The sequence below is a fragment of the Suncus etruscus genome, chromosome 1 (genome assembly GCF_024139225.1).
Source record: "Suncus etruscus isolate mSunEtr1 chromosome 1, mSunEtr1.pri.cur, whole genome shotgun sequence".
Classification (NCBI taxonomy): Eukaryota; Metazoa; Chordata; class Mammalia; order Eulipotyphla; family Soricidae; genus Suncus; species Suncus etruscus.
The window spans coordinates 116,715,379-116,741,855 of record NC_064848.1 but is presented as its reverse complement, the minus strand read 5'-3'; the positions used below and the strand labels follow the sequence as shown (position 1 = coordinate 116,741,855).

General features: G+C 38.9%; 1 protein-coding gene across 1 annotated transcript; it reads right to left on the bottom strand.

The window, feature by feature from the left end:
* Positions 1 to 464: 464 nt before the first annotated feature.
* Positions 465 to 24,897, bottom strand: DLD (dihydrolipoamide dehydrogenase). Its single transcript, XM_049783298.1, has 14 exons — positions 24,786 to 24,897; positions 22,981 to 23,059; positions 16,249 to 16,328; positions 15,528 to 15,596; positions 14,283 to 14,352; positions 12,133 to 12,233; positions 11,664 to 11,807; positions 11,182 to 11,283; positions 5,652 to 5,842; positions 4,047 to 4,217; positions 3,360 to 3,549; positions 2,422 to 2,559; positions 1,572 to 1,661; positions 465 to 1,479 (listed from the first exon to the last, which is right to left on the bottom strand). Exons 1-14 carry the CDS (start codon positions 24,822 to 24,824, stop codon positions 1,414 to 1,416), a joined length of 1,530 nt encoding a protein of 509 aa, XP_049639255.1. The 5' UTR covers positions 24,825 to 24,897; the 3' UTR covers positions 465 to 1,413.
* Positions 24,898 to 26,477: the final 1,580 nt, after the last annotated feature.

The window sequence follows — 26,477 nt, the reverse complement described above, 5'->3', positions numbered from 1 at the left end:
CAACAGTAAAATATGCTTTGTACCTAAGACTTCACCATCCAGGTATATTTTTATTTTCATAAAGAATAGATTTAATTAGGGGCCAGAGGGATAGAACAGTGGTAAGGCTTTTGCCTTACATGGGGCCAATACAGGATGAACCCCGGTTCGAATTCTGGCATCCCATATGGTCCCCCAAGCCTGCCAGGATTGACACAGAGCCAAGAGTAACCCCTGAGCACTGCAGGGTGTGACCCAAAAAAACAGAAAAAAAAATGTAGAGATTTAATTATTCTCTAATTAAGCTTTTCTCCTAAAGTAGAAGACTTGTTGGAGATTTAAATAAAGCAGCATCTAATATTTGGTTATTTTTAAATGCAGGACTGAATTCCAATGTGCCAGTAGCTAGGCCAACAATTGCAAACTCTGAACAAATGTACAATTTTCAAAGTAAATAGACTGGAAAATCAAGAAGCAAAAACATGTTTCATGAAATGATCGTTTTAAACATCCATTAATACATACAACCCTATATACTCTTGAAGTAATCATTTGCCCTGCAAAAAGATACACTAGAAATCTTTAAGATTCCCTTTTACAATATTTCTAATAGTTTATGCTTAAAACTGAGTATGAATTACTGAAATAGATGAAAGGGCAAATGACCTTTTAGATGCCTTAAATTGTCCTCCAAAGTGAAAAAGATTCAGGCCTATAGAGCAATAAATAAGATATACAGAAGCAGTCATAAGGAAACTAGAACCAGCATTCATAATAACTAGTAAAAATGAATATTTAATACATATTTATTTTCATAACTTCATTTCCCACTGTAACACATTTGAGAATCCATCTATTTGAATTTCACAGATATACTTGTGTAACTACAGACTGCAGAAACCTAAAAGACCAATTCTTTCATTTAATTCCCCAATTCTTGCAGTTTAAAACAAATGAGACCATTTTTATTTACACCAGTTCAGTTTATACATATCTGGATATAGTACTCTAATGACCGACTTTGTTTCCAATATGAAAACCAAGTTTAAAATAATATAATCGCCTTGCTTCAAACACAGCCGTTTACAAACCATTCTCCAGTCCCATCCATGTGTATCTCCATCCTTCTGTCCATTATAGCAGATTAAAGTTACTTAACATAAATTCAGTGAAGATGAGTTGATCATAAGCAGCATGAAAATATGGGGTGACGAAAATTTTCAAAAATTTCCTGCATTACTAATGTACTGAAAAAAATATTTAAATTTATTTAAAATATAGATGAGATTATTCCGTCTGTCCAAGCCTATTAAACACTTTCCAACAGTTTTATAATTCAGTCCTGGAAATTTTTGAAGCTGTTTGCAATTTCCTGTTCAGAAACATGGCCTCTATAAAAGCTCACAGGAAGTTTCATATAGTTTTCTACTAATTTTAAAAGTTGATTGGTTTGCCAAATGATGCAGCCAGATTTGCTTCTCTGAAAGCTTCTGATAATGTCTGCAAAGAAAGATGTTAGAAATTAATGACAAAGTGTATATGGATCAGAAGATAATTTAAATAGCTGTCCTGTTTATGTAGTGAAAAATTACCGGATGTGCATGACAGACTCGAGCTATATCTTCACAAGATGCCCCATATTCCAAAGCAAGAGCAGCTTCATTTACCATTTCACCAGCACCCTTTAAAAGAATAAATTGAGAAGTAAGTTTGTTTCCATTGTGAGAACAACACTATTCTGATAAGTGAGTGGTTAAAACTGATAAATCTCCAAACAGGCACAACATAAGAGGTGGCACAAAAGTTGCCTTCAAAGTCAAATGGCCTAAATCCAAATCCTCCCATTCACTATAACCTCAACTACTATCTCTGTTTCACTCAGTTTATTCAGGCAGGAAGAGCAATGCTTCTACCTCACCATATAAAAATTTAAGTTATTGCATGCAATAAGGGAAAACACACATAAGCACTTAAAATATTTTATGACCACTATTATAATAGATACCTATAGGAAGAACAAACTTTTAAACTTAATGTAAGGTTTCTTTAAAGGTGACATTTGTACTGACACCTAAAAAAAACCACACAGCCAATCATGCAAAGAACTAGAGATAGAGCATTCTAGGCAGAGGGTACTTAAAATAGATAGGCCCCCAAAATGGAAAGCATATGTGGCTTGCTGTGAAAAAGGGGTCAGAAAAGAGTCAGAACCAGATTTGATGGGGCCTGTATATAATAGCTGAAACTTGAAAATGTCAATTGGAGTTTAGGAAGTAGAGGGAACAGCATTTGTTTTAAAAAGAAAATTCTAGTTGTGATATGCAAAGTAGGTGATCTGAGGGGCAATACTAGATTTGAGTGGTGTGGATATCTTGCAAGAAACAATATAAACAACAATGCTTTTCAGAAATCCAAATCAATATCTGGTTCTGTAATACTCACTGGTCCTAGAATATGTGCTCCCAATACTCTGTCTGTTGATTTCTGCCCAAGGATCTTCACCATGCCATCTGTGTCAGCATTTGTCTTGGCTCTGCTATTAGCAGCAAAGGGAAATTTTCCCACTTTGTACTCAATACCCTGTATTGAAATAGAAAAAATGAGAAGTATCCCCACTGGTGAAGTCATAGTCCAATCATTTTGAATATAAATTCCAAAGAGATTCTTCACAGGTCATGCAGAAAACCAAAGGCTTGCTAATGAAATATATTTGGGGTGCAAAACTAATCAAAGAAAAGGGACCAAAAAGATAGTACAGCAGGTAAGGGACTAGCCTTATCAAAAATAATCCGGGTTTAATCTTCAACACCCCATATTGTCCTCAACGAGAGTCAGAAGCCTTGAGAATGGCTAGATATGGTCCAAAAAACCAAAACTAATGGGGGAAAAAATAGAAATTTCAATCCACCTGGGTATATTTCTTTTTTTGGACACACACACACTCACCACCCCCATTCCCACCCCCCACCCCAAGTGCTCAGAATTTTCCTGGTTCTATTCAGGGATCATTCCCTGAACACCCCTGGTCATCATTATCACTACCCCTGGTGGTGGCTCAGGGGAACATCAGCCATGTACAAGGCAAGAAGAGCGTTCCCCACAGTACTATCTCTCTGGCCCTCAACTGGGTAGATTCCAAAGTCAAATAAAATATTTTTCTCTGAAATTTCTTAGTTTCTGAATATAAAAAAGAAAATAATTTCCTTTTTATTAACAAAGGAAAAATATGTTAACCAAACCATAATATTCTTTCCATATAGTTACTAAAATGCATCAACACAACAATAATATGACTCACAGCCACCAGTTGTCATTACCCTTGTTCAGGGACATATGCCTAAATTACAATCCAAGCCCACCCTGCCCTTATTCAGGATTACCTCTTCTTTCAACTGTTCTTCTGATTTGCCAACCCAAGCAACTTCAGGGTGTGTGTAAATCACTGATGGCACACAATTGTAATCAATGTGCACTGCACCACCAGCCATTCCTTCCACACAGATGATGCCTTCATCCTCTGCTTTGTGAGCCAGCATTGGGCCAGCAACCACATCACCAATAGCATAGATACTACCAGAGATCACAAGAAACAAAGTGAACTTCCAAAAATACACACACCCATCTTCAATTATGCCACAGTAACTTGTACGAAAGTTAAACTTGCAGTTAATAAGTTTCTAAAAAAACGGTGAGTCCAAGCTGTAGTCATAAGGAATGAAAACATTTTTAAGTTTATATGTTAAGTTTACTACTTTTTATCAAAGCTTATGCATCTTTTAAGCATTCTAAAAGTTCTTTTCAAGCATGTTTGAAATAAATTATAAAATTCTAATTAGCCGGCGAGGTGGTGCTAGAGGTAAGGTGTCTGCCTTGCAAGTGCTAGCCAAGGAAGGAACGCAGTTTGATCCCCTGGCATCCCATATGGTCCCCCCCCCCAAGCCAGGGGCAATTTCTGAGTGCTTAGCCAGGAGTAACCCCTGAGCATCAAATGGATGTGACCCGAAAAACAAACTAAATAAATAAATAAATATAAAATTACTGGAAATACAGGTAATTATTCAACTTACTTTGGAATTTTAGTTTGGAATCTTGTGTTGACTGGAATTCTGCCTCGAGGATCAAGTTCAATTCCAATTGCTTCTAGTCCCAAATTCTGAGTAAAAGGTCGTCGGCCAATGCAAACCAAGAGTACATCACAACTGATAACTTCAGATTTATCACCAGAAGCAGATTCAATACTAACAAAGAACAGTATATAAACATCTGTTAAACATACTTCTAAGACTTGAAAATTTAAGATCTACATATTTCTCAGGTATTGAAACACTTCTTGTAGTGTAAATTTATTACTAATATAACAGAAGTGTCAGGCAGTGACAAAATGACAAGATCCTATTAAATCTTCAAAACCAGATAGTATGACATGGATTAAAGACTATATCTTAGGGCCGGAGAGATAGCATGGAGGTAAGGTGTTTGCCTTTCATTTGCAGAAGGTCATCAGTTCAAATCCTGGCATCCCATATGGTCCCCCGTGCCTGCCAGGAGCAATTTCTGAGCATGGAGCCAGGAATAACCTGAGCACTGCCGGGTGTGACCCAAAAACCACACACACACACACAAAAAAAAAGAATATATCTTGGCTAAAGAAAGCCCAATGGCTGAGTGCATGTTCTGTAAGCAGAAGGCCTAGGTTTGAGCAACCAAGTACTACCAGGTATTGCCCAATCATCACAGCACATGGGGATGGGCACATGGGGATGGGCACATGGGGCCTCTCTCTCTCTCTCTCCCCCTCTCCTTCTCTCCCTCCCTCTCTCCCTCCCTCTCTCTCTCTCTCTCTCTCTCTCTCTCTCTCTCTCTCTCTCTCTCTCTCTCTCTCTCTCTCTCTCTCTCTCTCTCTCACTTCGCTAAAACAACATGTGAACATGGACACACATGGACCCTTATCTTCGAGTCAGGAAGGTCCAAGACAAACAAAACAACACACATTCACATCCTCTTAATGATCTGAGAGTCAGGAATAAAATTTATTACTGATTACCTATATCTACCTAAATTTTTACTGATAGCTAAAACTTACTGGATATTGGAGTTGAAATGCCAGTTACAACAGGTAAGGCCTTTGCCCTGCACACAGCTGACCTGGATTTGATCCCAGGTGCCCCAAATGGCCCCAAGTCCCACCAGAATGATCTTAGAGTGTAAAACCAGACAGAAGTATACCGTGAGTTTCTCTGGATATGGCCCCAGACAAAAATTTCAATTTTATGGATATGTATTATAAGAAAGGACATAATAATTAGAAAATGGGTGAATTTTTCTCACTGATTTCATCATGAATTTTAATGGATTAAAATGAATCAAATTTAGGGGCTGAAGAGATAGTATGGAGGTAGGGCATTTGCCTTGCATGCAGAAGGTCAATGGTTTGAATCTCGGCATCCCTATGGTCCCCCAGGCCTGCCAGGAGCGATTTCTGAGTGTAGAGCCAGGAGGAACCCCTGAGCACTTGAGAGTGTGACCCAAAAACCAAAAAAATAAAAATAAAAAAATAAAAATGAATTAAATTTGCGTGATACTAAGCAATAAAATGATACTATGTTACCAAAAAAAAGTATTTGCTAGTTTTTTCTCAAGGGAATTATGAAAAACTAATGTAGCATACTTACGAAACATCTATTTTTCCATCTGACTTCTTGGTAGCACCAGTTACCTTTGTATTCAACTTAAATTTAAATCCTTGTTTCTGAAGGATGCGTTGAAAATTTTTAGATATCTCCATATCAATTCCAATTCCACCAACATGACCCAAAAACTCAACAGCTGTCACATCTGCACCAAGTCTCTGCCAAACTGAACCCTGCGAATAACAATTTAAAAACCATTAATCACAAAAATAAGGTATTCTATAGCAAATACTACATCAAGTAAATTATCCAGAAAGAAATTTTCTTTGCTACATTTCTTAATACCAGCGAGGAAGTTTAAAATTAATATAGTGGAAAATATAAATAATAACTTCATCTAGCTATTCACTCATTCACTTAGTGTCTGTTTACCAGGAATGATTCTGGGTGCTAAATATGTCAGTCAACAAAACACAGTCTCCAATGATCTTATATTCTGGTGAGGGTACAAGTAAGTCAAATTCATGCAAAGGACTGTAAAGTAAAAATTAATGCAAGGATTAGGAGCCAGGAATAATGAAATTAGAATGATCATAATTTTAAATTGTATAGTCATGGGAAGGCCTCATAGGAAATGAGTTTACTACAGAAGAAATGAACTCTACAGATAAAAAAGACTGGTCCAGGAAAAAAGGAAAAAAAGCAGACAGAAAAGAAAAATTCTGAGGGTGAGGAGTAGATTAATGCTAATGATTTTACAAAATATTTTATTACTAAATATTTTACTTCAAAAAAAAATGTCAACACTTTAATTCAAGTTGTAATTTATACTAATTAATAGTTTATCAAATATAAATTCTACCTATTGAACTTTCTAAGAATTTCCCCTAAAATTAGATTTCTGTTTTTTTTTTTTGGGGGGGGCCACACCCAGTGGTGCTCAGGGGTTACTCCTGGCTGTCTGCTCAGAAATAGCTCCTGGCAGGCACGGGGGACCATATGGGACACCGGGATTCGAACCAACCACCTTTGGTCCTGGATCGGCTGCTTGCAAGGCAAACGCCGCTGTGCTATCTCTCCGGGCCCAAAATCAGATTTCTTTACTATTAAGAAAATTATTAAAAATTCTGGAGAGCTGAGTTAACTAGAGAGGTAATACAATAACACACAAAACATCATATAAATCCAAAATGTAAGGTTCAAAACTTTCGTTTCCAAAGATGAGCCAAAGATATAATACCAAGGTTAAAGAGCTTGCCTTATAAACAGCTGACCCCATATTTGGTGTTAAGTCTGATCCTCAGCACCAAATATGGCACCTGATCAAAGAGCCAACAAATAAGACTAAGTAACATAAGTGTGGTCCCAAAACAAAACAAAATTCTAAAAGAAAACTTTCTGTAATTTTGATTACATAAAGCTTTTAGACATAAATTGGAATTAATCAAAAATAAAAGCAACTTCTCTTCAAAATAATGGAATTATAGGCATAAACAACAACATATTATAAAAAGAAAAAAGTACAGGGCTGGAGCAACAATACAGTAGGTAAGAAATTTGCCTTGCACGAGGCCGACCTGGATTCGTTCCACAGCAGCCATTTGGTTCCCAGAGCACCATCAGGACTAATTCCTGAATGTAGAGCAAGAAATACTACTAAGCACTGTTGGGTATGGCCCAAAACCAGAAAACAGAAGGGGAAAAAAAGGAAAATTAAAAAAGAAAAATAATTAAATTAAAATAGACAAATTACTAAAGAATAAACAAAACAGTGGGGCAAGAGAAATTTACAGCATTAAGGGATTTGCCCAGACGTGATTCAAATTCCAAAATCACATGGTCCTCTGAACCTCATTAGGTGCAGCACTGGAGGAACCCCAGCACTTCTGACTATGGTCAGGGTATCCCCCATACCGTAACATTCAATCAGCACCTCACCCTCAAGGCACTGCTTTGATCCAGTTAGAAAGACAGGTGGGAGCCCAGGTTCCTCAATGCTGCTTAAAGGAGCCTCCAAAAGGAGATATAACTGAGGCTAGAAATATATCTCAGCCAGAAAAGCATCTACAAGTCATCTATGATGCCCTGGTTCAAGCATTGGCACCACCAGAAAAACGAGCCAAAATAATTAAATACACATTACACCAAAGGTAAAGACATGGAAAATAAGCATATAAAAAATAGGCACAACATTTAAGTCACAGGAGAAAAGCAAGTTAAAACTACTGTAAGATACTAAACATAGGGGCCAGAGCGAAAGAACAGATGATAGGGCATTTACTTTGCACCCTGCTGATCCCCAGCATCCCATACTGTTCCCCAGAGCATTTCCCAGGAGTCATTCCTAAGTGCAAAACCAAAAGAAAAAGATATTAAGCAGCTCTAAATTATAAAAACCAGCACCAGAAACTTGGTGAGGCAGTGGAGCAACTGAAACCTGAAATCACCTGAGGCTGTAAGACCACACACATAGCCACTCTGGAAAAAGTCCCCTGAATGGGTAAAAATAAAACAGTCAAAAACAGAACAGCCATTTGACTCAGCTTTTATTCTTGTAGGTATTTATACTCCAAAATGATAAAAAAGAGATGTTCACACCCAAACCCAAAACATACAGAGCAGTATATTTATAAAAGTCCCAAAGTGAAAACTGTCCCAAATATCCATTAACTGATAGATGAATAAATAAAATGTGTACTTGGTCATAAAAAGTAATGAAGTGTCCAGGGACCAAGAGATACCTCCATGGCTAAAGCAACTTCCTTGCAAGTAGGAACTTGGTGTTGCTGCATTAAAGCACCAAGGATGATCCTAGAACCTTTGCTGCTTGTGCCTGGCAGCTCTACTATTCGAGATTCCCAGCACAAAAAAGATGTCCTGCCCTACCAGTCAGGTGTGTGCACAATGACCACAGTTAATAGAATGTGACAACCCACAGTCACCTGGCAAACACAGTGGGCACACACACAGTGGTGGAGGTGAAGAGGAAGCATTTTTTACTTCAACAAACAGAAACTAACATGGCCACTTAGAACAGTGCTTTTGAAAGTGGATGCTATTGTCAGGAGGATGTAGGGGTTGGGGTGGCTCTGAAATGATCCAGGTGGACTAGTAGTCTCAGGTACAAACAGAGACTTTCTGTTTGTCTGTGTAAGGAGGTAATTTCCACGTTTGAGGAGGGTGGCAATTTCTTTTCTGAAAAGGGAATAGATAGTATATCAAGAAAGTTTGGGAACCTCTGCTTTAGAACACTATACTAATGAAAAAAGCAAAAATAGTAATATAATAATAGTTGACATTAATACTTGAACACTTACTATATTATCAGCAAACTGCTCTAGGGGTTAAAGACGCAGTAATTAAAACAGTCATGATCTCAGTGCTTAGCACTGACAATGAAAAAAGAAAATTGTGAACAATTACTACTGGTAAGAAAGATAAATAACAAGAAACATAGGGTACAACAGAACAGTCAGCAAGAGTACAGTTAGAATAGTCAGGGAAGGGTTCTTAAGAGTACAGAGACTGGTGGGAAAAAGACCAGGAGCCATAGTACATCGGGTAGGGTGCTTGCCTTACACGTGATCAGATCTGACCCCAACTATGTTCTGTCACCAATTATATTCCTTAAGCCCTACCAGAAAAGATCTTTGAGTGCAGAGCAAGGAGTAAGTTCCAAAACTGTTGAATGTGCCCCCCCCCAAAAAAAAGAAAAAGAAAAAAATGCAGATTAGTGGGAAAAAGAAACATCCTAAATGGAAGGAAAGCCTAGAGATAAAAGAGCAAGACCAGCTCAAACCCTGATTATTTCTATTTACATGTACTCTGTAAGGAGAGGCTAGAATTGGAACTGGATATGAGCCGTTATCAGATCATGATTGATAACAATTTAAACAACATTAAAGAGGGTCCACTGAAGAACCAAGATTATTTCTGTGTTCTATAAAGAATTCTCCATCCAAAAGATCAAAGAAATCAGAAAAAACACAATGGAAGGGTCTAGACAAATTAATGAAAAGACAATAACATGTTCATAAGTTATATCCAGTTGTAACCCACTGACCTAAGATGCACAATATGTATGTTCATATCTAGGCCTCTACACAGATGCTGCTAGGACTCACTCAAATGGGAAATATGAGAAAAGCATTTGGAAGAGAGAAGAAAACAGATAAGGTAAAACCTTTACTTCCAAGTAAAACATAAAAGACAGATAAATAGTGAGAATGGAAGGTATTCATATAAAAGTCCGGGGGCAAGAAAGTATTTGAATTCTTAATAATAAACATTGGAGTGGAAACTGAAGAGGGAGTGAAGAGATTCTAGGATCTGGTAAGAACTCTCAGACAGAATTAGAGCAATACAATCAAAGAAAGCTGAGGTACCAGAGTCAGAGAGATATAGTACAGTGGGGGTAGGAGGCTTGTCTGTAGGCAGCTGAGTTCAGTCCCTGACATGCCATATGGCCCCCTGAGCACCACCAGGATTATTTCTGGAGTACAAAGTCTCTGAACTTTGCTGGTTATTGCTTCCAAACCAAAACACAAAGCCAAGACAGAAAAACCAGAGAGAGCTCAGTGACTCGAGCACACATTTTGCATGCAGGTCAGATTTGATCTCCAGCAACATATAGTTGGTCAATCCCCTGTGTACAGCTGGGTGCAACCCCCGAGCAAAATCCTTTGTCTTGTCTTTTCCTGAAATTCAGTTTGCTCAGGAATGAGAGCTACATAGTACTCAATGAAAAGGGAATGTACAAAGAAGCATACTTTTGGGGTGCCAGGGCATTTTATTAGTAGGATATTTACCATTACTGATGTAAGGAATATTTATGAATACAGAGGCATTGCCTAACATGAAAATAAACTAAACAATCATAATGGATTATATTCTGAGGTTCTGCAAAGTATCTATCTGTCCCTAATATCCACCTCTCATATCTCTATCAACATAGCAAATACTTTAGTATTTTCACTATCTTGGATGATATCACTCTTTCATCTTCAGGTTATTGTGTCACTAAAAATATTACAATGATCAAGCACCAAATAAATGAAGGTATATAAGAATTCTGTATCCAATTTGATATACCCTGATATTTTACATTTATCATACTAAAAAATAATGAGAGCCGCCTATAGAAGGGCTGTCGGTTTTTATTTATATATAGTCAGATAATGAATTTAGAAAAAATTTAGTTAAAGGAACAGTTAAGGCACATAAAGGAAAGCAATCTCAAAATAAAAAACGTTCTAATGGCCAATGATTACATTAATAGTTCATCTTGAGAACATTTTACTACCCAAACTGCTTGAATGCTAAAAATGCCAATTTGGAGCGCTAGCCTAGGACAGACCACGGCTTGACTTTCCAGAGTTCCATATGGTCCACCACCAGGAGCAATTTCTGAGCACATAGCCAGGAGTAACCCCTGAGCATCACCAGGTGTGACCCAAATACAAAAAAAAAAAAGCCAATTTGCCTATGATGCTATCAAAAACAAAGAAAACCATTAAGTCCCTTTCAACTCCAAGAAGACAATAAGAAAAAAAGAAAAAAATATATCACTTACCAATTCTACACCTATTACTCCTGCACCAATGACAACCATCTTTTCTGGAACCTTTTTTAATGATAAAGCACCAGTAGATGATACTATTGTATCTTCATCAATCTAGTATTTAAAAGAATATAATCAAAATTATTTTAAACTTACTGACTTAAAAAACTATAATTTAACTCAATACAACACTAAGCATACCAAGTCATTTACTTCTTTCAAGTTTATGTACATGATCAAATCACATTTAAAATGCTCACCTAAAATTTTTAAGCATTTCAAAAGTAAATGGTAAATCTTATATCCTAATACATTCTATTATATTTCTCATTGAAATGACTGCAGAATAAGGACAAGACTTCTCAAAGGTGCATGATTATCAACTGAGTATTTCAGTAGAAATCCCTGAATGTTAATCAACAGTGTGAATAAAGTAGCTCACAAAACATATTACTTAAAAAAAAGGTGGCGACATTTATAAAAACAGTAAATACCGTGATCCCAGGAAAAGGAGTGACTTCTGAACCAGTAGCTATAAGGATGTTCTTTGTATCAATAACTTGAGTGCTGCCATCAGCTTTAGTAGCGGTCACCTGATTTTTGCCAGTTATCTTTCCAAATCCATTAACATGAACAACCTTTATTTTTAAAAATGTATAAAAAATTATTAAGATTAAAATAAATTGTTGGCAAACAAACATGATTAATCGAAATAAAATGTTCTAATATTATATCCACTACAAAGTGTTTCCTTATTTAACAGTGTTGCACAATGATCAGTGAAAACTGTATTAAACTTTTAAAATGTATCATATATACATGCAAGGGAAATGAGTTTTAGGTTGGCTTTGTTATTTACATAAGTAAATAACTCTCACCTCCCAAATATTAGTAGCATCATCTATTAGCATAAGGTTTAGTGTGCATATAGTTAAAAAATGAAACAAATCTAAAGTAATTTACCTTGTTCTGTTTGAATAAGTGAGCAATTCCACCTGTTAAAGCTTTTACTGCCATGCTCTTCTGCTCCATCATTTTATCTAAATTCAAGCGAACTTCAGGCACTGCAATTTGTTAAATAAATCTTTAGTCTTTAGCCTAGCTTTCAATATTTTCCATTATTCATGGTCTGCAAAGTTTTAACCTAATGCTTATATCAAAGAGTGTTAAATGCTTTGTTTTAATAAAAAATATAATCTCAGCTAGCAAATGGCCCAATACATCCTATCACAATATTCAACTGTCAAATATTATAAAATTCCACCTTCAGGAAAAAAAGCAGTCCCAAATAAAATATACTTCCCACTGTGACAACATTCACCTTATGATGATTATAAGGCTAAAAGAGATTTAGGAGATGTGGAAAAAGAAAATGCCTGATATTTTAAAGAGAAATGTTATCTTTATACAACAGTAACACACAAATTCATTCGAAAACTTCAAATAAAGATGTTTAATACCAAAGTTAATCAACTAGATTTTAATCACTTATTAAATTCAGAAGGAAGGGCCTAAAGCAATAGCACAGCGGTAGGGCATTTGCCTTGCACGTGGCTGACCCAGGATGAATCTGAGTTTGATCCCTGGCATCCCATATGGTCCCCTGAGACAGAAGTGATTTCTAAGTGCATAGTCAGGGGTAACCCCTGAGCGTCAATAGGTATGGGCCCCCACAAAAAAAAATTCAGGAGAGCTCTGAAGCAACTATCAAAAAGTTCAATTCAATAGAACTTGAAGAGAAGTTTTCCTTAAAAATCAGCACAGGGAGCAAGAGCAATAACACAGTGGGTAGGAATTTGCCTTGCATGTGGCTGACCCACGTTCAATCCCAAGCATCACTTCTGGTCCTCCAAGTACCACCAAGAGTAATTCCTGAGCACAAATCCAGAAGTAACCCCTGAGCACCACCAAGTGTAGCCCAAAAATAACTGAAATAACTCCTGAGGGGTAGGGAGATAGCACAAAGGGCTGAATGGATCCCATTACTTTCCATGTGGGAGTCCCAGGTTTGATTCCTGACACTGCACGATTCCTACCAGGTATATTCCCACTACTTCCTCCATATTAGCTCATGTGACCAACTTTGATTTTCAAGATGAGAAAAGATTCTCAGAGATTTGACTTCCTTTGGGAGGCAGTGGTAAAACATGAAGCCTTGATTAAAATGCAAACCCTATGGATTAACAATTTCTTCTATACTAGGTAAGGAAATTAGGTTCTGATGCTACTTTTCATTAGATTTAATATAGCATTCCTCTCTAATCTATACGCATCACCTGTATGCTGTCACTACAATCCTTCCTTACAATAATAAAAGAAGAAAAAAAAATTCACACATACACACCCTTCCAGCCAGGTATGCTTAAGACTATTCTAAAACAGACTGTGCTTCTATATGTAAGTTAGCAACAATAATAAGACAGAATAGCAATTCAAAAGAGAAGGCAGAAGATACAAGTCAAAATGGTTGAAAGAAAAAAATGTCTTTTTTCCACTTGCAAAGTCCCTCTATTTTTTAGCAACTTTCACTATCGACAACATACACAGGCCTGCCTGCATCCATTCATCATTTGACCTTACTACTCAGAATTTAGTACTCATATCCCACAGTTGGTCTTCAAGTCTGAACACACGCCTTGCCCTCCCAGACCTCATAAAAAGATGTCAACAACAGAACAGAAAAGATTATGGTAGAACTCTAAACCTATGTCTTACTTTTTATAAGTAAACCTCTACATTTTCAAGACTGTTCCTAAGCTTCTCCCAGTAACATGTTTGTTTTGGGGCTACATCCAGCAGTGATAAGAGATCTCACCTGGTACCTGGGGAACTAAGCAGGATGATGGGGATCAAAGCCAGGTTGGCCATGTGCAGGGCAAAAATCCTGTTTGCCTTGTGAGATAGTACTCACTGTATTATCACACTAGCCCCTCAATTATATATACATACACAAAACATACAAGAGTCTTCAGCCAGAAAAATAGACCCAATAAATATCAATAGAAATTGTAATTTATATAAATTATATAAGTATATATAATTATATAAAATATATTATATATAATTATATAAAATTATTTAAAAATATAAATTGTAAATATAAAGTGTGTTACCTTCAATGCCTCTAGATGCGAAATCTTTTCCATGAACCATATGGTAATAATGAGAGTTATTTAATAAAGCCTAAACAAAATTAAAAGAAAATGTTTAAAATAAGGCAACTAAAAATAATTATATTCTCTGCATAGAAGTGTACAGAAGATGATACAGCATCACCCTGTTTTTGTCATTAATCTACTAAAAAAAAAATTTTTTTTTGGTTTTTGGGTCACATCCGGCAATGCTCAGGGGTTATTCCTGACTCTATGCTCAGAAATCGCCCCCGGCAGGCTTGGGGGACCATATGGGATGCCGGGATTCGAACCACCGACCTTCCGCATGCAAGGTAAACACCTTACCGCCTACTAAAAATAATGACATAAAAATGTTTAACAAATGGGACCAGAGAAATAAAGTGGATAAGGTACTTGCTTTGCACATGGCCCACCCAAGTCTAATGCCTGGTTTTAAATCCCTGAACATGTCAGGAGTGGCCCCAGCAAGACACACCCCTTTACTGTCCTAAAAGCGAACAGTTTCAGCATATACTTCAGGTCCACACATTCAGGTGACAGGTGAAAACCAGACACAATAAAAGGAAACAGTACAAAATGTACACACATGCACGCATGCGCGCGTCCTCACTGTCCTAAAAGCAAGGAGTTTCAGCATATGCTTCAGGTGGCAAGTAAAAAAGGAATGTTGACTGTTTGAGATAAAGAAGCTTTAGCAAGAAACATATGGCAGGGACCAGATAGTTCAATGTAAAGCACTTGCCTAAGACACAACCAACCTAGGTTTGATCCCTGGCACCCAATATGGTCCCTGAACCTGCCAGAAGTGATTCCTGAGTACCTTCAGATATTGGGAGGGGGGGAGGGGGGAATGCATGGCAGACTGGTGGCAGAAATCAAGGGTTTTAACAAAGAAAAGGAGTCTTTTATTTTTCACAGAAGGCTTATTTTCAATTAACTTTATTAGTCAGAAGACTAATCAAGACTCTAGTCTTTTTTTTGGCTTTTGGACCACAGTGACGCTTAGGGGTTACTCCTGGCTATGTGTTCAGAAATCGCTCCTGGCTTGGGGGACCATATGGGATGCCAGGGGATCGAACCGTGGTCTGTCCTAAGTTAGTGTGTGCAAGGCAAATGCCCTACCGCTTGCGCCACCGCTCCAGCCCCTAGACTCCAATCTTGATACGTCCTCCTATATGACTAATAAAAAACAAAATCTCGGTATTGTAGAGAAAGAATGCTCACCTTAGAAGGAATACAACCAACATTCAAGCATGTTCCACCAAGAGTTTCATTTTTCTCAACGCAGACTGTCTACAATCAAAGAAAATATTACTTAATTGCATTAACGTACAAATATTTGTGCCACCAAAATTCCAAATATTTATCTTGATCTGTATGTAATAAACCTTTCAAGTTGAGTTTGAGAGCAAGAAATAGTCCATTTTAAATGATTATCTGAAAAATGCCAAATTCAGGCTAAACCCAAAGTGAATTATTCTACAAGGTATTTTTTTTTTTAGTTACCAATGTATGTATGCCTTTATTTCTATTACTGTGTCTTCAAAAGGATAACTACAGGAGCTGGAGAGACAGTACTGAAGGTAAGGCCTTATTTGCAGCTGAGCCAGATTTGATCCCCAGCATCCTACGTAGTTCCCCGAGTCCTGCCAAGATTTGTTCCCCTAGCAGAGCTGGGAGTAAGTCCTGAGCCCCATCACATGTGGCTACAAAACAAAAGTGTGACTAGATGTCAAATTAAAAGTAATGAGGAGAAGGGGAAAAGAATGTGACTCAGTTTCCATTTTATGGGAAACAAAGAAATAAACCCTCCCCCTCTCCTGGTATAGTATGATTTATACAATTTTTCAGGCTTTACTGTGATTTACTTATGAAGTAGTTTATGAACATGATCAACTACCACAAATAAAAATGAACCAACACCTAGTATGAGTCTAGACCTTACCTTGAAGCCTAACTGGGCAGCTTTAATAGCAGCAACATATCCTCCAGGACCAGAACCGATCACTGTCACATCAGCATCAACTACAATCAAAGCAGATTAATATAAGACAGTTCATCATAAAACAAACCCAAATATTATAAACCTAAAAAATAAAAAGTTTCGGGGCCAGTGAGGTGATGCTAGCCAAGGCAGGACTGCAGTTCGATCCCCCGGTGTCCCATATGGTCCCCCTAAGCCAGGGGCAATTTCTGAGCGCTTAGCCAGGAGTAACCCCTGAGCATCGAACGGGTGTGGCCCGAAAAACCAAAAAAAATTTTTTTTTCAATAACTAGTACTTGTTACACAGTATTTTATTCCTAGGTGCTTTGATGGTATTTGAGATAATTTTGCATGAAATTTTTGGAGTTTTCAATTTCATTTTCTATTTAACAATGGAAAATACATCAATTTGGAGATTAGTCCTATGGAATCTGACAACTGTTTTTATTTTGTTTTGGCTTTTTTTTTGGGGGGGGGGGGGTTGGGCCACACCCGGTGGTGCTCAGGGTTTACTCCTGGCTGTTTGCTCAGAAATAGCTCCTGGCAGGCACGGGGGACCATATGGGACACCGGGATTCGAACCAACCACCTTTGGTCCTGGATCGGCTGCTTGCAAGGCAAACGCCGCTGTGCTATCTCTCCGGGCCGTTTTGGCTTTTATGGGGAGAGGAGAGGGGCTATATAGCCAGAGGTGTTCAGGGCTTACTCCTGGCTCTGCACTCAGGAGTCTTTCTTGGCAGTGTTCAGGGGACCATATAGAATTCTGGGGATCAAATTTAGGTAGGCCGTGTGCAAAGTAAATTGCTCTAATGCTCTAGTCTAGACCCTGACATACCTGGTTTTAAATTTCTTAATTTATTTATTTCTTCCTTTCCTTTCCTTTCCTTTCCCCTTTCCTTTTTCCTTTTCCCTTTCCTCTTTCCTTTCCTCTTTCCTTCCCTCTCCCTCTCCCTCTCCCTCTTTCTCGTTTTTGTGTCAGGGTTACTCCTGGTTCTACACTTAAGAAATCACTTCTGGGGCCCAGAGAGATAGCACAGTGGCGTTTGCCTTGCAAGCAGCCGATCCAGAACCAAAGGTGGTTGGTTCGAATCCCGGTGTCCCATATGGTCCCTCATGCCTGCCAGGAGCTATTTCTGAGCAGACAGCCAGGAGTAACCCCTGAGCACCGCCGGGTGTGGCCCAAAAACCAAAAACCAAAAAAAAAAAAAAAAAAAAAAGAAATCGCTCCTAGTAGGCTCAGGGGACCATATGGGATGCTGGGATTCGAACCAATGACCTTCTGCATAAAAGGCGGCAAACGCCTGTACCTCCATGCTATCTCTCCGGGCGGTTTTAAATTCTCAACACTGCAATGTAACAGTTACATGACTGGGGACCAGGAGATAGTACATGCCCAGCATGGACCTAACCCAGCACCACGTGGTACCTTTAGCATTGCCAGAGATCTAGAGGCCCCCTGAGTACCATAAGGTATAGCCCAGGTGGCCCCCAATACAGTTGGGGTGGACTGAATATCCCCAGCATTGCAGGTCTGATATCAAAGTTTATAATACATTTTGATTTGATCTTTGGGCATGTCATTAGAGAGGGCTGAGTTCATTTTTTTTTTTGCATATAAATGAACAATTTTCCCAGAACCCTTGTTGAAGAGGATTTCCTTGTTCCACTTTGTATTTCTTGTCCTTTATAAAAAATTGTTCATAGGGGCTGGGAGATAGCATGGAGGTAAGGCATTTGCCTTGCATGCAGAAGGTCAGTGGTTCAAATCCCAGCATCCCATATGGTCCCCTGAGCCTGCCAGAAGCGATTTCTGAGCATAGAGCCAAGAGTAACCCTTGAGCATGCCAGGTGTGACCCCCCCAAAAAAAATTGTTCATAAATCTGTGATCCATCTCCATATATTTAAGAATTTTACTAATCTAAGAGTGTGACTTATTCAAATAATAAAGTCTGTTTTAATGACTACTGCCTTATAATACAATTTAAAGTTGGGGAAAGTGATTACTACCACCTTTTTTTTTTGCCAAAGTTTGCTTTTCATGGACGTTTATTTCTTCATTTGAATTAATTCCATATGAATTTCAGGAGTATCTGATCCACTTCTTTGAAAAATGTGGGCATTAAATTTTTAGGAAGTACTGACATTTTAATGATGTTAATCCTCCCATGTATAAGTTTATGAATATGTTTACATTTCCTTGTGTCCTCTTTTATTTCTTGTAGCAGAGTTTTGTAGTTTTCTTTAGTTGACTCCAAGGTACTTGGTTTTCTGAGACACAATTATGAATGAGATTGTATTTTTATATTTTTTCTTCTTTCATTATTTGTGTATAGGAAAGACACAGATATTTGCATATTAACGTTGTAGCCTGCCACTTTATATACAAAGCTATTGTTTCTAGAAGCTTTATTGCGGATTCTTTAGGATTTTTTATACATGGTATTGAAATATTATACACAAGAAACCATCATTAACAATACTATAAATCACAGAATCTCATTTTTTTGTATGTTACTATGCCATACCTACCATCTAAATACCAACATCCCTTCACAACAGTTTATTGGGTCCTCCTATTCTATACACTCCACAACATTCAGTCCCCACTCGGTAAACTCAGAGCTAAGCTCGAGTTCATTTTCATTTGCCTTCATCTTTTCTCTTGCTTTATTTCTTTATATCCTATATAAGGGAGATTCTCTGAAACAGTTTCTCTGTCTGTTGTTAGATAAAGCCCAAGTTCCTAAATATAGTGTCCAAATATCTTCAATAACTGTCTCCCCAGCCTCATTCTATTGATAATACCAATATCAGAGTTTAAGCTCCAGCAACAATGAATTAATGTTAGGTTACATTAAGAATTACTAAGTCTATCTAAGTCTATTACTAAGTCTATTCTATCTCATGTATCTAATAATAAATATAGACAGCAAGTATTTCACATTTCAGACTCTATCTAAGCTCGAGAGCTATCTATAAATGGCCTACCCCTGATCCTTCTTTTTTTTTTTTTGTTTTTTTTTTTGTGCCACACCTGTTTGATGCTCAGAAATTGCCCCTGGCTTGGGGGAACCATATGGGACGCCGGGGGATTGAACCGCGGTCCATTCCTTGGCTAGCACTTGCAAGGCAGACACCTTACCTCTAGTGCCACCTCGCCGCCCCCCCCCCATCCTTTATATGAGTAAAAACACAAACAAAAATAACTTCCCTTTCTGAGATTTGTAGATAAATCCTCATGCCTCAATCTGAGGGGGAAGGGGAAGTGGGTCTGGAACAGGGCCACAGAAGGAAATAATCCAAACCAGGCTGGAGAGAAATGAAACACAAGTCTGGAGACCTTTCCACCACATGAAGATAGAGAAGCCTGCTGGAACTGCAGTCTTTATTGAGTAGAATCAGCCCCATGAATGGGGAATAGGTTGGGATAGAGCCTATCCAGAAGTTCTTCCCAGCCAGGTGGGATTTTGGTGTGTAAAAGGGAAGCCATAGTGGTTAAGGGAATAAAGTTTGATACACCATACCAATTAACATAAAGACTGATTATTCCAACAAAATAAAAAAGACAGTAGGTAGGGTGTTTGCCTTGCATGCAGCTAACTGGGGCATCCCGTAAGGTTCCTTGAACATCGCCAGGAGCAAGTGCAAAGCCAGGAATAACCTCTAAGCATAGACAAGCATGGCCAAAGAACAAAACAAATTTTAGTTATAATATTGGTCCTATTCAGACTCCTCAAGTTTACTGTTCCTTCCCACATGATGTTCTTTATACTTGAAAAACCTATACGCATCACCAATCGCCAGTCAACTCCTTCCAGATAGCACAATGCTTTAGGAAAGAGTTCTGTAACCATTCCCACCCATATAAACATTTCTGAGTCCCTTAGAATCTGTTACTAAAATATAAGGTCACAAGTCCATTTTTTCTTTTTTTTTTTTTTTTTTTTATTGTGGTTTTTGAGTCACACCCGGCAGTGCTCAGGGGTTACTCCTGGCTGCATGCTCAGAAATTGCTCCTGGAAGGCACGGGGGACCATATGGGACGCCGGGATTCGAACCAATGACCTTCTGCATGAAAGGCAAACGCCTTACCTCCATGCTATCTCTCCGGCCCCACAAGTCCATTTTTTCAACAATCAAATAATGAATATCTATAATATAGTTTTAGTTGCTAAACAAATAGTTGAAGTCCTTGTCCTAAAGAAAATAAATTCTCCCACTAGGGGCCGAAGCGATAGCACAGTGATAAGGTGTTGGCCTTGCAAACAGCCAACACAGAACGAACCCCGGGTTGAATCCTGGCATCCCCCAAGCCTGCCAGAAGCGACTTCTAAGCCCAGAGCCAGGAGTAACCCCTGAGCGCCACCTGGTGTGACCCAAAAACAAACAAACAAAAATTCTCCCACTAAATCCCTGAGAGACTAGAAAGAGATAGCTACCAAGACTACCTAGTGACCTAGGTTTGATCCCTAGCAAACACTCACCCTGTCCTCCCAGTACTGCTAGAGTAGCCATCAAACCCCACATCTGTGACCCCAAAACAACTAAGTAATTCAGGTCTTTTAATATACCTATGTATATGAAATACATAGTGCTTCATCTAACTAAAGATTTTATATACTAAATCTGCCTGGATACTAAGGAATTTCAAATTTGTCCAATGTCAAGGGGTCATTAAAGAATTTGACTCAAATGCAGCTACTTGGCCTTAGTCCATAAAACTTTAATATTTTGTTCAGGGAATGCCTAGTAAGAAGACACTGAATACATCCCAGAATGCTTCCAATGATGCAGTGTCATGAAAAGTCTTTCAGCATGAACTACAAAAAGTGGTTCATCTTTAATCATATATATATTTTTATGTTATGTGAGTTGAGAAAAATCAGTTAAATTTCCATATAACAAAAGAGACAAATTATATGAAAAGTGAGAAAGAGGGAAGGAGATAGGGGTCGGAGAGGTGGCACTAGTGGTAGGGCATTTGCCCTGCAAGTGCTGACCTAGGACGGACCAGGATTCAATCCCCTGGTGTCCCATATGGTTCCCCAAGCCAGGAGCAATTTCTGAGCACATAGCCAGGAGTAACCCCTGAGCATCACTGGGTGTGGCCCCCACCAAAAAAAAAAAAAAGAAAGAAAAGAAAAAGAAAAAGACAAGACAGAACTCAATTTCCAAACCAGAGTCAATGATAAAATTATAGACCCAGACTTTAACAACCAAACTTAAAAAGGTAACTATTAAGATGGCAAGATGGCACAGGGAGTTGTGGCATGAAATTGACTCTGGAAACAATGGTGGGAGGAGGCTAACACTGGTGGTAGAATTAGTCCTGAAACATTCTATGTCTAGAATCCAATTCTAAATAACTTTTTAAAATCACAATGGATTAAATTAATTAATTAAAAATAGATCCTTTCAAACAATAAATTTGATACTCAAAGCCAAAGTAGCTTACTACAAGCTCATTAACTTCTTGTTCTAAATAATTTTAACAAATTTTACTTTGTTTTTGAGCCATGCCCAGTGGTACTCAGAGTTTACTCCTAGTTCTAACATTCAGGAATCATTCCTAGCAGTGCTCTGGGGACCATATGGGATGCCAGGATGAAACCCAGGTCAGCCACATGCAGGCAAGCACCCTACATGCTCTGGACCCTCTAAATACTTTTAAACTATTTATTTCTGCTATAAAATTTTCAAAAATGGTATCAAATATACATAAACTACAGCTTCCATTTCCTTTTGTTTGGGGGATCACTACTGGCATGCTTAGAGGACCATATGGGATGCAGGGATTAAACCTGGATGAGGCGCATGCAGTGCAAAAGCATTATTCATTGTACTATCTCTTCCAGGGTTTATCTTTCTTGTCTTTTATGCTTTACAAAAGATCTCAGCCAGAAGACAAAGTAAATGTTTTAAAAGGTAAACATAAATTTACATGCTTCTACAGGGCCAGATAAATAAGATAGTTCAATGTGCTGAGCATATGTTTTGCTGCTGGAGACCCAGGTTTGATTTCCAGCACCAATGGTTCCCCAAGTACCTCCAAGAGTGACACCCCACCCATCCCAGCCCTACAATGGGAGTAGTACTAGATAACCACTAACACTACTTCAAATAACCAATGTATTAAAGCCTTTCCCAGCTTCCCATCTCTCTTGGAATTAAAATCCAAACTCCTTGGCATGGCATTACAAAATCCTCCATGACCCTAAACCCTGCCTATTTTACAATCTGTTTTGTCCAACCATACCAGTCTTTTTGGAATGCCTCAATCCTCACAAACTAATTCTCTCCTCAATTCTTATTGCAGTGGCTTCTGCCTGAGAAAACTCCTCACTCTCTCATTGTACTCAGGTCCTAGCTCAGACATAACTCCTCAGAAAAGTGCTGAAACTCTTCCTTAAAATTGCCTCTTTCTGCTTGATTTTCATCACTTTCCCCATTTATTCATTTATTCATGTGAGTTATACATCACCTTTCAATACCAGACTATATGTTCTACAGAAAGTAGAGTTGTGTCTTGTTCACCACCTCAAACACACAAGTTGCTCAATAGAGATCTAATGAATAGAGGGTCAACTGACCATCATGTCAGGCCATTATAAATAGAGTTTACTTGCTTTGCCATCTAAACAAAAAGGCACTATCAATTAATTTAAAGACAAAATGCTTTACTAAATACTTACTTGGCTGATCTGCATAAGTTCTGAGAGGCACAGAGGAGACTCCAGGCAGGCCATGAGAAATTCTACCGAAATGGCCTCTCTGGAAAAGAAAGAATATTAGTATTACATAAATAATGAATTCAAAACAGAACTATGGGAGGCTAATGAAAACAAGCTTCTGAACAAATGTATCTCCCAGTGAGTGAAACCAAGGTTGCCTCTAGATTTTCCCTCTTTGGGAACAATTATTTTTTATTTTACAACTCCAGTTGCTACATTATCTTTTTATTCGAACCTAATATTTGACCTAATAAAAATGTATTCAGTGATAATCGATTTCCAGAAAACATAATCACAGCTCTGAAAGTTCTAACCAGCATGGAAGAATAATCTACACTGTGACAAGCCTACAAAATTTGCAATCCTCTCCTACCTATAGGAAGGATCTCTGAAGATGTTATTTTTAATGAAAAAAAGAAAAACACAATCAGTCAAGCATATTTAGAAAAAGTAACAAGTCATCTACACATTACTATAGCTTTGCAAATTGCACCATAATGTTCACACATATTATACCGTAAACACTATATATGTATGTGAGGGGAGGTCAAACTCCCAGAAAGATAAATTAAATCCCATTCTTCCGTCCCCCCTTTTGGGGGAGACCTTGGTAATAATATCTGGAGTAAATAATCAACAAATGCAAAAGATTTGGGGACCAAAGGTTCAGCAAAGAGAGTCTTTTGTCAGTTGCAGCCAGCTCCAAAAAGCAAACCGAACAAGCCGTCAGTTCTGGCAAAAGAGCCCCTTATGCCTCCCCAACAAGCTATTTATTTCTTTCCTTAATCATCCCCACCTGGAAGATCCAGGCGTGACGACAGGCAAAAACAGTATTACAACAAATACACAACATATGTAATTATTTTCTAAGAACAGTAAGGCACCACGAACCAAAGCAAACAGCTCTTATCACAGCATTATAAATGGGAGGCAGTCACAAAACCTATGCTGATGTATTAAGGGTCTCTTTCTTCCAAGGCAATTCTCGAATCTGAGGTCAGAGCAGCAAACTCAAGACAGACCTGAGTTTTAGTCCTAACCTTGCATAAGCTTTACATGATATCAAAACGTATGGAAGCAAAGGCTTCTCCTCTTCGAAAGCAAGGCATTTGATCGCCACCTTCCTTACCTTTCGGAGTTTATTCCCACAGAGGATCCAACCAGGACTCAACATACATGCAATCGGGTGGCATTTGGTAACTAGGTGAAAAGTTGTCTTGAATCTACCCCGCTGCAATTAATAATGCAAACCTCTAGGAGAAAAGGCTCTAACTTGAAAACTGCCTAAAAGGTTGGGGCCCCTGGATAAATGCCGAGGGTTCTCTGTTGGAATAAACGGACCCGGATTGTGGAGGAGGTGGCCTCAAGGTTATCTGTCCTTTCACTGCACAAGTTAGATCAGGCAAGGATCAGCATTAGATAAAAAAAGGTCGGAAGGCCTACGAGCCCGACATTGAGGCTAAGGGTGCTGAAGACTTCTCTCTCCCCCAGGGTGCAAAAGCGCAAGAATCACAGCCAGGTTTGGACGCCGAGCGGGGGTGCCCCACGGTCAGCACGCAACCCGCAGGTTCAGCCGGCAGCTGGGCCGCTCGTTCGCCCCGGAGCCTCCAGCCGCGCTAAGGCGCTTCTTAGGCGGAGCCACCGCCAGGCCGCCAGACTCTCCCCCCCACTACCACCACCACCACCAGTCAGGCCGCGTCCCGAAGCCCGCCTCCCGGCCCCTTTGCGCCGTTGGCTGCGCACGGCGGCCCGAAGTCCGCCCTTACCTTGACCAAGGAGCAGGACACACGGCTCCAGCTCTGCATTTTGCTGCTCGGCTCGCGCTTGCCTACCTTTCACCTCCGCTCAAAGCCTTCACCGCCTCGCCAAGGTCTCCCCGCCCTGCGCATGCGCCGTGCTGGTGACGTCATCGGCCAGCGCGTCGCGATTGGCCCGCGAGAGCCAATCGGAAGGAGCGTTCCCGGCAGGCTCCGCGGCAGAGTGCGGAAGCTGTCAGCCACTACGAGTAGCTTTGTGGCGGCGGGTACCGCTGAGACCCGTCTTGTAGGGGCCTACTAAGCTGCGAGTCAAGTTCCCGCTCCCCCGGGAATGGCCGTGTGAATTTCAAACTGGGAGGCGGAAATTAACACGCAAAACAACCTTTTACATCATGCACAGAAAGGAAAGCCGGAGCCATTCTTGGCTGTGCACTAATCACTCCTGTATCTTTAGCTCCATCCTCTACTCTCCCGTGTCCACTTCCGTATTTTCGACTGCCAACTAGTGGGTCCCGTTGCACCTCTGTTTCAGTGATCCAATATTTAAACGATAGCATGCCTGTCTTCTCTCACATATTTGTAATGATATCTCCAGATAGCCAATTAGCCTGAATAAAAAATGCTCTAGCCATATTCTGCTATTCCTTTTATTCCCAGTTTTTATTTGGTCATTGTTTTTGCTGACTATCCCTAGAAGCTCACTCAAAAACAAACTTTTTAGGAAAGCAAGTTTGTGTGAGAGATGATCAAATGAAGCACCAGTAAGAGAGCAGATGGAAATAGAAACTTCAGATCTGTTAATGAAGAGAGTATCTTTCTGGACTGGCTGAAGATCACTAATAGCATAGAGTAAGCTAAATACTCTGCATTTTTTGAGTTATCCTAAAATATTTCCATCAACTTCTACCAGTAATTGGCTGAAAACTGTTCCCAGATTAGCACCCCTTGGTATTTCTCACTTGCCTCATCAATGAACCCAGAGCACTAGCAACTAGACAAAACTCTTGGGCAAATAGTCCCAGTAAAAAGGTTTTAGGTGAGCATGTAAAGTTAAAATAAGTATTAAATGAATACTGGTGGCAGAACAATGAGGTGTTCTAAAAGCACCACGTTCTGTCCTGATTGTGATGATAAAATTGAAGAAAATCATGAAAATAATTCCAAAGTGTCCAGCTTTGCTAGTTTCGTCAGCATGCTTCTCAGAACTTCATATTGGTTCCTCTGTGGTCTAGATATCACTTGCAAACAAGAATCATAACTAATGGCATGAATAATGACAGAATCATGACCCAGTACTGAAAAGCTATCATGTCCAAGAATATTTAATTTTTTTTATTTCCTGACATTGCATATCCAGAGTTATTAACCCCCAATTTTTTGTTTTACTTTTGTGTTAGGAATTGAATTCTGGGCCTCAAACTTGCAAAATATGAACCTACCACTGAGCTATATCCCTGATTTTGTTAGCCTCTTTCCTTTTTTAGGAAGAGGAAACAGAAGTTCAGAGTTTGAAGAACACATGTCAGGAAGTCTAAGAAGATCAAACTTCAGTTTGTCTCTGGATTCATTCCAAAGTTTGATGCTACCTCTATTAAGCTATGCACAGTACAAATTGGCATAGAAAATAATTCTTTCCATCCCCTTATATTTTTGTAATGGAAAATTTTCTCTGAAATTAGTCGGCCTTCATTTCTTTACCAG